The following is a 13,854-nucleotide window of genomic DNA, read 5'->3' as shown; positions in this document are numbered from 1 at the left end:
TTATGTCAATCACGAAGCTCATCTACATTTCCTGCGGTGCAGGAAAATTCTCAGCAACAAAATAGTGATCAAATTAAGATCCTACATATGTACCGGCTATGCATTATGCATAGTAGAATGTACAGTATGTACTATACAGATATAGGACCTTAATTTGATCACCCTGTTGCAGGAGAACATTCCTACAATGCAGAATTTATTTTTACTTGTAGTTTACTAGAGGTTTAAAAAGGCTTCTTAAGTTCGGAATTTCCACTTTGAAATGTCAGACTTGATTTTCCTTTACAAAAAAATGTATCAACCCCTACAAAAATTACCATTAATTATAATCCACATAATAATTCACATTTCCTGTTGCTGGAGGATTATTTTCCTGCTGTAGCAAACTGGCTCAAATTGAGATCCTAAATCTGTATGTTCGATGTGCTGCTGACTTCACAAAATGAATTTTCATGGAAATGGGCAATAAAGTGTAAGGTCATTTACTGTATATCATTGAATCATCATATACTGCATTGTATCATATCAATATATCATATCAGTGTCGGTATAGTATATTGCTGAGGATGGCAGGTTGGTGAATCTTAAATCTAGTGAAAGAGAGGGAGAGCAGAGAACTGCAGTTTTGGTGTTGAATAAAATGTACAAGGTGTCATTCCAGGGTTGACACACAGATAAATCCAGTCTTGAATAATCCACTAAACCTAAATGTATTTGTCTCTGTGTGCACGATAGCAGAAGAAATGGGGTAGGTAGCATGACTGAGAAATACAGCAGCGTCTTGTGGAATCCATCTCTGCATTTCTGCTCCTCGCCCACTTGCTCTCTCTTTTTCTACCTCTTCTCTCCCATCTCTTTCCATCCCTCTCTCCCAGCCTCTCCATTTCTCTCCCCCCCCTCTCGCTCTCTCTCTCCCCTCTCTCTCTCCCTCTCTCTCTCCCCTCCCTCTCTCCCTCCCATTCGCTCAGCTGCTCTCCTTGTTGAGGGTGTTCCAATCTGCCTCAGCAGTACAGATCAGTCCAGCCCCGCTCTCTCATAAGAGCAGCGCATGCACGTACGCTCGCACACCCAACACGCAGAGATACACACTCACAGGCACGCTCACACACACACAGACGCACACGCAGGCAGGCACACCGAGCAGCCTAATCTACCAGCTCCAAGACGCAGCCAGAGCCAGCTAAAAGACACAGCCCCGTAACAGCAGACCAGCATGGATGCACTGAAGAAAGGATTCTCAATGGCCAAGGAGGGCGTCGTGGCAGCAGCGGAGAAGACCAAGGCAGGGGTGGAGGAGGCAGCTGCCAAAACTAAGGAGGGAGTCATGTATGTGGGTGAGTACAGGAGTGATGATGATGGTGAAGGGTGTGGAGGATCGACAGAGGTGGTTTGCTGAAAGTAGTACATCACAGTTTTTCTGTGGGATAATCTGGTTTATATTTTGATCCTATGACGCTTGCCTGCTGTGCTTGTTTTTTGATGGGTGAGTGCACTAGTCTGTCTGCGAGGTTTGAATAAAATGGGATCGACATCCAGGCAGTGCATGTGCTAAATATTACTAGTGATGGAAACATAGATACCGTAGAGAGAGGGAGGGAATTTTGAACAAGAAAAAGAGAAAGATGACGAAGGACCGAAGGAGAGGGGCAGGAGAATGGAGAAAAGCAGGAAAAAAGGGGCAGAAAGGTAGAGGAAGATGTATATTTACTTGCACATGCCTCAGGCACAAGATGTTCTAATTAAAGAGGAAAAAGTCTGGTTGAGCAGTACTGAGGTACTCTATTCATTATGTGGTGGATAATGGCCAACGAGATATTGTCAATAATATTGATGGTCATATAAATTATATGCAATCTCCTATCTCTCTACATGTGACACACACACACATTTTAGAGCAGGGGGAGGTGATTGTACTATAATATTGCTCAGTGTTATCAAGCTGAACAGATGTGTATGTTTTCACGTATTTAGATGGGTGTGTATGTGCTTGCTAGCGTGTATGTGTGATATTACAATATGGTGGTACTGGGGTGAGAGGGAAGGGTCTGTGAATCTGCTATGCCATCCACCTGCCTGTCTGCCCCGCTGCAGCAGTGAGATTTATCATGGGCGTCTCGGAGCGTGACTAATGCAGCTGGCCCCATGGTCAGAACCCCCCCCGTCAGCCCAACCCCACCCAACCCAGCACAGGTCAGTTCAGCAGCCCTGAGCACTGCTAACGCATACAGAACACTGAGACATCGAGAGAACACATGCGTTAGAACACTGAATCATACACAGATTCCTACAGAACGCTGAAACATGACTCCGTCACTGTCTCTCGCCGCTTTAATGCCGTGTGGCCCTGTTACAGCGACGACAACCTGGAGAAGAAGAGAGGGAAGGAGAGAAAGAGGGAAACGACTCTCAAATGAATGAAACATTTGAGAGTCATCTGATTCCTGGTTTCATTTCCGGGAAAAGGAGGGGAGAAGAGAAAGGGAGAGAGAGAAAATGAAAAAGAGATCATGAGAAGGAGGTAACGAGACAATGAATGAATGGGTGGCGCACTCTCTGATTCCAATAATTACAGTTAGTGGGATTCTCATTCATTGACTGTCAATAAGCAGAGACAGAGGAGGAGGCTGTCTCCATCCTTATCCATTAGTCAAAAATCATCCCCACCACAGGGGATCCACCCTGTTCTGCTGAAGGACCTCGCGGAGCCATTCGGCCACAGAGGGCAGGGCCCATCACATTTCATTGGTTTATTGATCTTCACAGCGCTGTAAAGAGATCATCTCACCTCTAACATTACTGCTCAGTCATATCTTATCATCAGCTTCATTTTTGTCTCCTTTTTTTCCATCTTTGTCGTTCTCTCCCCTTCGTCTGAAAGCCAATGCAGCGTACCAATCCCCCCATCCCTGTCAAAGTGTGAATCCCTGTATACCCATCCAAATACATCACTGGACTTACTGTGGCTGGGACAGTCAGATCTGCCTTTCTATGATTAAACAACTGTCAGTCTTAAGACAGTGGCTCTCCTTCCCTGCCTGTATCTCTTCTCAGTGAGCGATCCTGACAGACAGATAGCACTGATAAGTGGACTGTGGGGTGGTGGTGGTGGGATGAAAGAGGTGGGGGTGGCAGAGATTGGAGTGACGGCTAAAAGAGCATTCTACTCCGGAAAGGCAAGCAGATGTGCACACCCAGACAGACAGCCATAGAGAGAGCCCAGTGCCCTACCAGGGGAGCTAGCTGCAGGGCTAAGAAAAGAGGGAGTGCCCTGAGACAGTGCTGTCGGAGCAGTGGAGCGTGCTGAGCGTACTGACACACAGCAAAGGCCCACCAGGCCTCCATCAAGCACTTTACTGTCCGAGTCATCTACGGTATGAGAGAGAATGGATTAGGATTTTCTATTTTTTTTTAAGAGGAGAATCGTCTCAAATCCCCCCCTGTCCCTGATCTGCTGCCTCTCTATCTACACTGAGTGCTAATCCTTAGTGTGTTTGTGCCCGATGCTCAGCTGCTCCTGGGTGGGTGGGTGGCAGACAGTCACGAGGCCCAGTCCTACAGGATGGTGAGTGTGAGGAGGGGCGGGAGGGAGAGAGAGAGAGATGGGTAAAATCACAGATGAGAGGTCAGAGTTACCTTCGTATGTATGCACACATGCACACGTAATCATCCCATTATGTCTGGATTGTGCTGCTCTCCATTCAGCACCACATTCCCTTAGCCATTTTGTTCTCTCTCCCTCTGGTCTCGCTTCCTCTTCTGTCTCTGACAGAAGTGTCATCTTATCAAAGCAGGATGTCAGGAAACTCTAGACTACGACAGTGTAAATTAATCAGAGAGAGATGCAATGGAACCCACCTCAAATGAACACCCCAAGCACATAATTGTTGTGCAGTGTGGCGTTCATGTGACGCTAAATATCTCTCATGACAGACTAAACAATTAGCTTGCCAGCGTGCATGTGAAATCTGGTTCTGGGTGCAGCGATTACTACATACAAAATCAAAGACGCTATCACGTTCTTATGAGACAATGAGGTGCTGTATTTCAGTTGTTATCTTTGCTCGTAATCACTCTAACATTGTGTTTTGTGGGTGTGTAGTCATGTATTATAGTATCAGTATCTACCATCTCAGCTGCAGGGGAAGTATTTGTAACCACAGATTGTTCGATTCCTCACAAAAACTGACCATGTTACAACGTCGATAGTTGCTTGGCGATATTACCTCCTCTGTATTGATTACAGCATTGACAATGCAATAGCCTGGCTCCTGTGTCTGTCTGTGTTTGTCTGTGTTCTACATAGGACAGGACTTTAGCCCATGGCAATTTCTACGTCCCCAGTACTAAATTTGCCCATTGTCGTGTAGTGTGTACAATAAAAATGACACGCTTGACAAGAGAAATGTGTTTGTGTGTGGGGACTGGGAGGGACTTTCAAACATGTCTCCCGGCTCAAAGGGTCAGAAGGGAGAACAGAGCAAGGCTTGTTGTGTTGGTGATTTGAGTGGGAGGGAGGGAGAAATCCACTCCAATGCTCCATGCTAGTTGTTTTGAGGACGTTGAGTGGGTTTGGCTGGCAAGCAGGACTCGACCCATACAGTTCTGTGGCTGGTGGAATGACTGACCTTTTCTTTCCTCAAGGAGTCTTTGTGAGGCAGAGATGGGCTGAGCTCCAAAGGGCCCAGAGAGAATGGGAGAGAACAGACAGTACTGGACCAGCTGAGCAGAACCCATTGGTCTTTAAACAGACACCAAGGATCTGGCCCTATAAAATAACCATGAGAGAGGGAGACTGTTTCTGTGCCCAAATCATGAAGTATTGAAGTGTTAGGGAAGCCTGTAGATGTTGATCGGGCTTGTACACTTCTCTACATATTTATTTGGACAGTAAAGGTAAAGCTTTTAATTTAGCTCTATACTCATTTTGGATTTGAGATCAAATGCTTCATGAGTCGGCAGTACAGAATGTCACCTTTTATTTGAGGGTATTTTCATACATAATTGTTATTTAGAAATGAAAGCATTTTTATGTATATTAGTCCGAGCAAGGCAATTAACCCACTGTTCCCCCGGGCGCCGAAGATGTGGATGTCGATTAAGGCAGACCCCCGCACCTCTCTGATTCAGAGGGGTTGGGTTAAATGTGGGAGACACATTTCAGTTGAAGGCATTCAGTTGTACAACTGACTAGGTATCCCCCTTTCCCTTTCCCCTCCATTTGAAGGTGTTTTAAGTATTTGTACAAATTAACGTATATGTGTATTAATTCCTAGCACGCAATGATTACATCAAGCTTGTGACTCTACAATCTTGTTGGATTCCTTTACAGTTTGTTTATATGAATACTGTTTTGTTTATATGAAGAATGATGAGTAAGAAAATTACAGAGGCATAAATATCATACGCCAGAAAATGCTAACCTCCCCTGTTATTGGTAATGGTGAGAGGTTAGCATGTCTTGGAGGTACGATATAAAATGCTAACCTCCCCTGTTATTGGTAATGGTGAGAGGTTAGCTTGTCTTGGAGGTATGATCTCTGTGACTTTCTCACTCATCATTATTCATGATTCCTTCATGATTATCTGTAATCATGGTAGCATTCATGTAGAAGTGTTCAGAAACATATTCTATTCTTATTTACAATAAAAGTGACTACAAAATGACATAATACATGACTTACCATTCATTTCTATTGGGCACAAAATTATCTGAAACACAACCAAAACAAACAGCAAATGCATCCAACAAGTTTGCAGAGTCACAAGCTTGATGTAGTCATTGGGTGCTAGGAATATGGGACCAAATACTAAACTTTGTGTATTGTATGAACATACCCTAAAATAAAAGGTGACATTCTGTACTCTTGCCTCATATGAAACATTTGATCTCAAATCCAAAATGCTGGAGTATAGAGCCAAATTAAACGTTTTAGCTTCACTGTCCAAATAAATTGGTAGTGGAGTGTACAGTATATTGTACAAAACTTGGTGTCCTTACTGAGCTATTCCATGTTACCAAATGATTTTGAAGCTGCATTGATAGTGGGCGGGGTGAGTTACCCCCATCCAATGTTAAACGCTTTGAGTTTGAGATACGCTATTTAAACATAAATCATCTACCTCTTTTTAAGAAGGTTGTTTCTCTCTTTTACAGGGAACAAGACAAAGGACGGGATGGTAGCAGGTGTGAACACAGGTAAGCGCAACACTACCCACAGAAAATACACTGCATTACACTTCTAACTATACAGGGATCAGACTCACACAGGTTTTTTCACCTACCAAATTCTGAGGAGAAACATTGGTCCAAGGACAGAGTATGACAACTCCCTGCCCCCTTTTGTCAGTGGCCCAGAGAACGACTGACCAGGCCAATATTGTCGGGGATGCAACGGTCACCGGGGCCAATGAGCTGTCTCAGCAAACAGTGGAGGGGTTGGAGAATGTGGCGGTGAACTCCGGATTGGTGAACCAGGTGCGTCACATCCTGCCTTTTCATATTGTAAAGATGACAAACTCCTCTCCTCTCCAGGGAACTGTGGGCTGGCCGGTTGGAGGTGGTTGAATTAAAGCCATATACAGTTATAACTAGGGTTGCAAAGCTACCGGTAATTAACAGGTCATGTATGGTAACTTTGGTAATTTATACTTGAATAACGTCTACAGAATGCATTAGTTTATAGTATTCCTTTTTATGTTCTATACATATGAGTCCATATTGTCCATGAGTTTCTAGTGGATAGACCGTAGGGTTCAAGAGAAAATAGCCTAATGAATGAAAAAAGCATATAATCAACAATGGCACTCTTCTAACTATTGTCTTCTCTCACAACTCTCACCAGTTTGACCCCACAGCCTGGTCTCATAGACTAGACGTAGCATAGTAAACGTAAATCCGGGGACATTCAAATGAGTATGATAGGTTACTTTTGGTATGGTTTTATAAGATAGATGGTTTCTTACAAAATGCTCTGAAGTACCCCAAAAAGGCCACTAGATGTCATCTGATAAAATTCCATATTCCTTGAACGTTCCCAAAATTCTGTCAGTTTACTGGTAAACTTCAAAAGTTTCCAGTATTATACCCTCCTCTTTGCAACCCTAGTTATAACAGAGTTGAGATCAGCCTTGGGATTCCAGGAGAGGAGTCTTCAACATGCCCTTCTATCAGCAATCTTATCCTGGTCAAAAACACTGATTGTTCGAAGTTGACTTGTGTGCAAATTTCTTGTCAGTTATAAGGAATGCGGTGTGCAAATTTCTTGTGTCCATTATAAGGAATGCTGAGTTAGAGGATCAAAGCCTACTTGGACCTTTCTTGTCTGTGAGTGTTGTTGGTAACTTGTATTGTTTCTTCTCTTTCCACCCATAACTGGGGTGTCTGGCAGGAACAGAGACAGGAAGAAGCTGTACCTGAGGTGGCTGGTTCTGGTTTGGAAGGGGTGTGTGGTGGAGAGTTTAGTAGAACAAACAAATTAGTGAATGCACTGCATGATGCTTGCTGCCTTTATTGCCTTATGATTGAAGCGCCATGACTTTATATGCAGTAATTAGCAGTCAAAGTGGATGCTGGCTGGTAGGCTACAGTGGTGTTTGGGTCCTGGTTGGCTTGGAGGAGGACAGATGGATGTGCGACTGCTCAGCTCCAAATTAGCAAATATTTCCTCAAGCTGTGAGTGTATGTTCACACTGGGTAGAATTCCAACCCACGTGAAACGTGCATAAATGGAACGTAATTTCCTTTTTATCCACTTTTCTCTCTCTGCGTTTTCTGACCTTGAACTTAAGCATGAGAATAGCATGCTATTCAACCGCTATTGGTTTGGGGTGGAGATGGAATAAATGAAGGTGAGGCTGAGGTGTGTCTACAGATACACCGTATTCTGACCTTGACTTAATTCCACCATCTTTACGCACAAGGAAACCGTGAATAAGGTCTAGCGAACCTGCCGGGTCCAGGTGGAAAAAGTATCTCCTTTATTTCCGATAGAAATAACACCATTCTACATGCACTATAATTTACAACTTGATAAGAGGTAAATGAGTAATGCGTTTGGATAAGGGAATTATACATACAAATGACACTTGTCATACGGCAGAAAAGTGAAGCATATCAACTTTCCCACAGTAAAGTTTAAGAAACGCTGTGCCATTATGCAGAATTTGTATGGCCTTCTACCTTGCAGAGATGGGCACTCTCAAATGTCATTTATTTTAAAAATGTTATTGCTATGTCTTAATTATCATGTTAAATTTTAACCACTATCAGTATCGACCGTCTGCAGGCCTTATAGCCACATATTCAGCTGCCAATTTACTGTTAGTCCCCTTCAGTTGGTATAGTCTACATTATCAGTCCATTTAATTACATTGTTTTGTTTACCTTCATTTGTACACCATTCGTCCTACATTACCATGGGTTGAAGAACTGAATGTGGACATTTTCAGAATGAATCAAACCACCGTTTTCTTTCTTTCGTGCGTAAAGGCTCTTCAAACCTGTTTGATTCAAAAATAATTTCCTAAACCTAAATAATCTACAAAATGAGTAATTTTTTATCTACCAATTGGTGCTGAAACTGAGACGAATATGCATATATTTAGATGGCTTTCTAGCAATGATCTCTAATATTCGGAGCCCTTTCTCTCTATATATTCTAGTGAGTGTCGAAAAAATTCTAACTTAAAAAGGTACATCATATTCAAAGGATGGCTTAAGATAAATGTACTGAAAACCCTACTGAATGAAAACTCAATGAGAAAATCTGTTGGCCAGCAAGTGGGTTTTTAGCGATTGAATGAAATTTATTCAGAGCGCGCAAGGTTTGCCACACCTGCAGAGTCTGAATATCAAATACTGAGAAGTGTGTAGGAAAAGAGTACATTTCCTAAATCTGAATCGGCCCCATTGAGAAAGAATTTGCATGAACACAAGCCCCCAATCCCAAATCATACAATGAATTCAAAGGAATACAGACCATTGAAAAAAAAAATCTGAATTTAAAAGGTAGAGTGTAGATCCCTTTCAAATATGAAATTGATGAAGGTTCATTTAAAAGCTGCCCTCCTGTATAGTGTTGTGGTCATTTGTAGTGTCCCCGCTACATTAACATGCTTCTCCTGCCTCTGACCCAGCAGGTTGGGCTCTATGGCTGCAGGACAGATGGAGTGTACTCTAGGACAACATCTTTGTTTGTTAGCAGCATATTGATAGCATTACTTAATTCCACTCAATTGAAATATGTTCTTTGTTCTTGTTCGTGGGTAAGGGTGAACATGCAGGCATGCGTGAGTGTACGTGTACGTATGCCGGTGTGCGTGTGTGCACATTTGTGTCTCCTTTCTTCTCTCAGGCTCTTTGTAATATAAAGCAAGATCCATCTGTAATTAAATCCACAGCCCTAACAATCTCTCCATCGCTCCTCACCGCAGCAGGCAATCAACCCCCTTCCTTGTCCAATCTCCTATCGCTCCATCTCTCTCCCGGCTCTATTATATGTTCAGTTTCAAAGGCACTAAAAAGCCTTTTGTAGGAGAGTACAGTAGAGGCAAAGTAAACAACCGTAGACATACTATGATATGGCACAAATCATCCTCATAATCACATTTTCAGTCACTGTTATAGAATGTGGTAAGGACATCATTGTAGCAACTTCTTGCCCACCAATTCTAATCGTAAGAATAATTATATTGGTGATTGAGCTCATAATTATTCCCACAGCAATAACATATTAACATTTCTATAACCAAATTAGGGAATATTGCTACTGCCATGAATAATCATAATCAACCCCCAGACCATTCACCAAATTAATATCCTAATTCCATGCCGGGAGTCAGAATTATAATTTCTACCCTAATACAGATGATTGCAATGGTAATTGTTGGGCATGAATCAACTGAGGAAACTATCAAGGATCTTTTCTCTTGAGTGCCTGAGCCCCTGATATCTCAATGCATTGTCTGCCACTGAAGCCATAACTACCGTACTAAAGAGATGCCTGTGCATGTCGATTAACCAGAACAGTGGTTTGAAAACATTAACGTCTCTCTTTCTCTCCAGCTTAACCCTCCTCCAAATCCATTACTCACATGCTCAGCTGGAGATTACATCAGAGGAAGTTGTCATCACCATCCTCTGTAGCAGCATGGGCGGCTGCAGAAGTAGTAGTAGATTATGTATATATTTGTTCTCTTGCTAATCCGCATTCTTTGTTTGTGCCACACAGGGTGACTTCTCACAGGGAGCTGAGCAGGCCGGACAGTAGGTGAGTGTGTGTTGAGAGAGGTGTGTGTGTGTGTGTGTGTGTGTGTGTGTGTGTGTGTGTGTGTGTGTGTGTGTGTGTGTGTGTCCATGCGTGCTGACGTATAGTCAGGGAGCAAGGTGGTATATCCTCTTGAAATAGCGATATGTTAATTTGATGTGCTTGAGGGAGTCCCAAAATTGCTGTGACATTTGATGCAGTGTCCAAATAACAGCAGGCGATCTACTAATATGTAAAGGTAAAGCGTTTAACGGGCCATGGCAAAAAGCCTCAGCTCACAGAGTCCTAATGGACATACAGTGACAGGTATGGGGCTAGATGTGAGCTAGAGGATTTTTTACACCTGGGTATCAGTCAACCATATCCTAATGCAGGAACTATATGTTCTCATAAATTGAAAGCACACCTTTTAATACACGGGGACCAAAAATTAGGGTGGCACCAAAGCTGCCATATAATCCACTACTCTGCCAAAACGCACATGTTGGCTAGTCCATTTTGATGAATACATCTGCAGCAGAAATCTGTTACTTCTGCTTCTCTCACTCACAATCTTTAAAATGTTCTCTTTCTCTCTCTCTCAGGAGTGTTGGTCCTGACCTCAGTGATCAGCAGCGGACTCCCTCGTCTTCTGTTTCAGAAGAGCTGCTGCTTGTCCTGCCTCTCCCATCGTCACCTCATGGGTCCTGGGGAACCTTACTGCCCCCAGCGTCTCCTCTCTGATGCTTTCTTTGTGTGACTCGATGGAAACAAAAAAAAAATCGAAAAGATCCTCCCCAGCCAAAACGACCCTCACCATAAACACTTTACACATTCCTACCCTAATGCCTTTACCGTCCATATACCTCATCCCCGACATTTACCCACCTTACCACTGTGACCATCCTCACCCACCATCCCCTGTGCCCAATCAAGATCACCTTACCACACATACAGTACACACACGCATATACACCACAACGTTGAGAAAGACTTCGCAGAACAATATTTATTTTTCTCCCCTAGAGGTTCGGCAATGTGAGACTTACTGGTAGTGTTCACACTGTCAGCTAACACAACACCTGTACTTATACTGTAATGTACTTATATCAGTGTATGCTTTAGTCAGGTTTGTTGATTAATATGTGTTTGAAGCCTGTGTATATTTAACCCCTTGTGTCTTAATGCCTGACATCCCCTTATTATGACAGATCAGGGTTCAGGGTCAGAGTGAAAGTGGAGTCATGGGTTAACAGTATCATATTGTCTGTTTACTCCCCATATTCACATGACCTATCACATTACCCAGTCTCACACCTTCAATGGGGCTACAGTACATACAGGGAACTATGTATCTCATAAACAGACACTGTCTGGTGTTTCCAGCTGTCTTTCCACTCAAACCTGGGTCTGCAATTATAGAGTTATCAAAGAGAGAAAGGTTACATCAGGAGTTTGCAATGGCCTTTATAATTTGTTTGACTAGTTGCAATGAAAGGCAATAAATAAGATCTGTTGAGGTGTTTTTGCATGTGATCAGATTAAAGATAAAGTATAAAGGGCCCAACAGATTCGGTATGTAGGACTACCTCAAAGTGGATGCAAGGGGTCGACAGGTGAAATACCTTGACGTCAGTGGAGGCTGGTGGGAGGCGCTATAGGAGGATGGGCTCATTGTAATGGCTGGAATGGAATAAATGGAACGGAGTCAAATGTGGTTTCGTGTCGTTCCATTTATTCCATTCCAGCCATTACAATGAGCCCATCCTCCTATAGCGCCTCCCACCAGCCTCCACTGCTCGACATCCCATACATCTGGTCTCAGAGGAATCAAATCTCTACACCCATTTGTCATGCTTTTACTGTTCAGTCATACAAGCCACACCTCCTGTCACTCAACAATGTGCCCTGGCCCCTCCCCTGTGTCTGGTCTCCTGGCTAAACCAGGTCTTTTGAACCATTACAGTGTTTGCCCTTTGAAGCCATCTGAAACGAGACTGCATGTTGCCTTACTAACAACCAGACACATACTCAGACACACATTCATTGGTACTAAAAACAACCTCACAAATGAAAATGCACATATCACACATTTATCCAAGAATTAGAGGTGACACACTGACACACATTCACACAGAAATACAAATATATGTTGGTATCAAAGCAGACTCTTTTATAAACAGTACAACTGAACTGAAATAAAATGTTTAAATCCAAAATACTTTTTCTGTTTTTGTTATCTTTCACTATGGGATAATCATTTCCTGAGAAAATACCAAACTGAGGCAAATGTACCTAGACTGCTCATTTAATTATTTACACTTTTTCTCATGCATGATATTCTTGGCTACTCCTTTATTATTCTCAGCCCCCCCCCCCCCCACACACACATCTGTGCAGTGGAGCATAATTACTGCCTCTATAAATAATACCATACAGTGGAACTGGATGATCATTCTGCTATTCTATTGACTTGCTGGCTGCTGTACTGATCTGCAGAGAGACCAACCGCAAAGGAGCAGTGGCAGCAATAGAAAGATCATCGTCACATGCTCTCCCAACTGCCACCTGGTGTTGAGTGGTGAAAGCTGAGCGCTTGGCTTTTGTTAAAATCAGGCACAGAGCTATTACTTATTTAAGCCACATGCCCTGCACTTCCATTTGCATCAGAGTGATTCGCCAGGGATAGGAGAAGAAGCAAACACAGTGCCCCTGTGACAACAATAAATGTGTAGTATGAAATCATTTTTACATAACTCATTTTGCTATCGTTCTTTTTTTACATCCGTTATTAGACAGTGGCAACGATGATGATTTTGAACATGGTCTTTTGCCTGCTAATGCCTGCAATGCTGTGAAGAAAACGATATGACAACAATAACGTCTAATGTAACTGGCCCCCTCTATCAGTACAACTGGCCCCAGCTTGGCCCCGCCAGTTGAAATGGTCTAGAACTGCCACTGCACACACGATGCACTCACATTCAAACATACACTATACAGTTTATTAGGTACACCACCCCGTTCACAAACATGTCTTACAGTGAATTACGTGGCCATGACTTGCTGCATAAAGCAGGCAGACAGGCATCGAGGCATTCAGTTACTGTTTGAGAGAACGTTAGAATGGGAAAAACGAGGGACCTAAGCGACTTTGAGCATGGAGTGATCGTCGGTGCCAGGCACGCCGGATCCAGCATCTCAGAAACGGCTGCCCTCCTGGGCTTTTCATGCACGATAGTTTACCAAGAACGTTGCAAGAAGCGGCTCCAGTGGGCACCCGATCACCAACACTGGACAATTGAGTGGAAAAACATTGCCTGGTCCGACGAATCCCAGTTCCTGTTGCGTCATGCTGACGGCAGAGTCAAGATTTGGCGTAAGCAGCATGAGTCCATGGACCCATCCTGCCTGTTGTCAATGGTACAGGCTAGTGGCGGTGGTGTACTGGTGTGAGGAAGGTTTTCCTGGCAATCTTTAGGTCCCTTGATACCAATTGAGCAACGAACATTTCTGACACCTTGTAGAATCCATGCCCCAAAGAATTCAGGCTGTTCTGTAGGCAAGGGGGGGGTCTAACCCAGTACTAGATGGGTGTACCTAATAAACA

The 13,854-nt window shown here is 43.3% G+C and overlaps 1 protein-coding gene across 3 annotated transcripts; it reads left to right on the top strand.

Annotated features, from left to right (window-relative positions):
- Positions 1-946: 946 nt before the first annotated feature.
- On the top strand, positions 947-12,463 carry LOC106576709 (synuclein). Of its 3 annotated transcripts, none has more exons than XM_014154036.2 (6): positions 947-1,334; positions 6,155-6,196; positions 6,348-6,475; positions 7,389-7,418; positions 10,230-10,268; positions 10,850-12,463. In XM_014154036.2, the coding sequence occupies exons 1-5, from the start codon at positions 1,214-1,216 to the stop codon at positions 10,266-10,268; spliced, it is 360 nt and encodes a 119-aa protein (XP_014009511.1). In that variant the 5' UTR covers positions 947-1,213; the 3' UTR covers positions 10,850-12,463. The 3 variants fall into 3 exon arrangements, with proteins under 3 accessions (XP_014009511.1, XP_014009510.1, XP_014009512.1); XM_014154035.2 differs by having other exon boundaries at positions 948-1,334; positions 7,389-7,442; XM_014154037.2 differs by lacking the exon at positions 7,389-7,418 and having other exon boundaries at positions 952-1,334.
- Positions 12,464-13,854: the final 1,391 nt, after the last annotated feature.

Source organism: Salmo salar, chromosome ssa18 (genome assembly GCF_905237065.1).
Source record: "Salmo salar chromosome ssa18, Ssal_v3.1, whole genome shotgun sequence".
Taxonomy (NCBI): domain Eukaryota; kingdom Metazoa; phylum Chordata; class Actinopteri; order Salmoniformes; family Salmonidae; genus Salmo; species Salmo salar.
This window is presented reverse-complemented; position numbering and strand designations above follow the sequence as displayed.

Bases quoted from the DNA above. Each gene is read 5' to 3' on its own strand.
- LOC106576709 (XM_014154035.2), top strand. From the start codon at position 1,214: ATGGATGCACTGAAGAAAGGATTCTCAATGGCCAAGGAGGGCGTCGTG. The intron at 6,476-7,388 runs GTGCGTCACATC...GGTGTCTGGCAG, and splicing joins ACTCCGGATTGGTGAACCAG to GAACAGAGACAGGAAGAAGC. The intron at 7,443-10,229 runs GTGTGTGGTGGA...TGTGCCACACAG, and splicing joins CTGGTTCTGGTTTGGAAGGG to GGTGACTTCTCACAGGGAGC.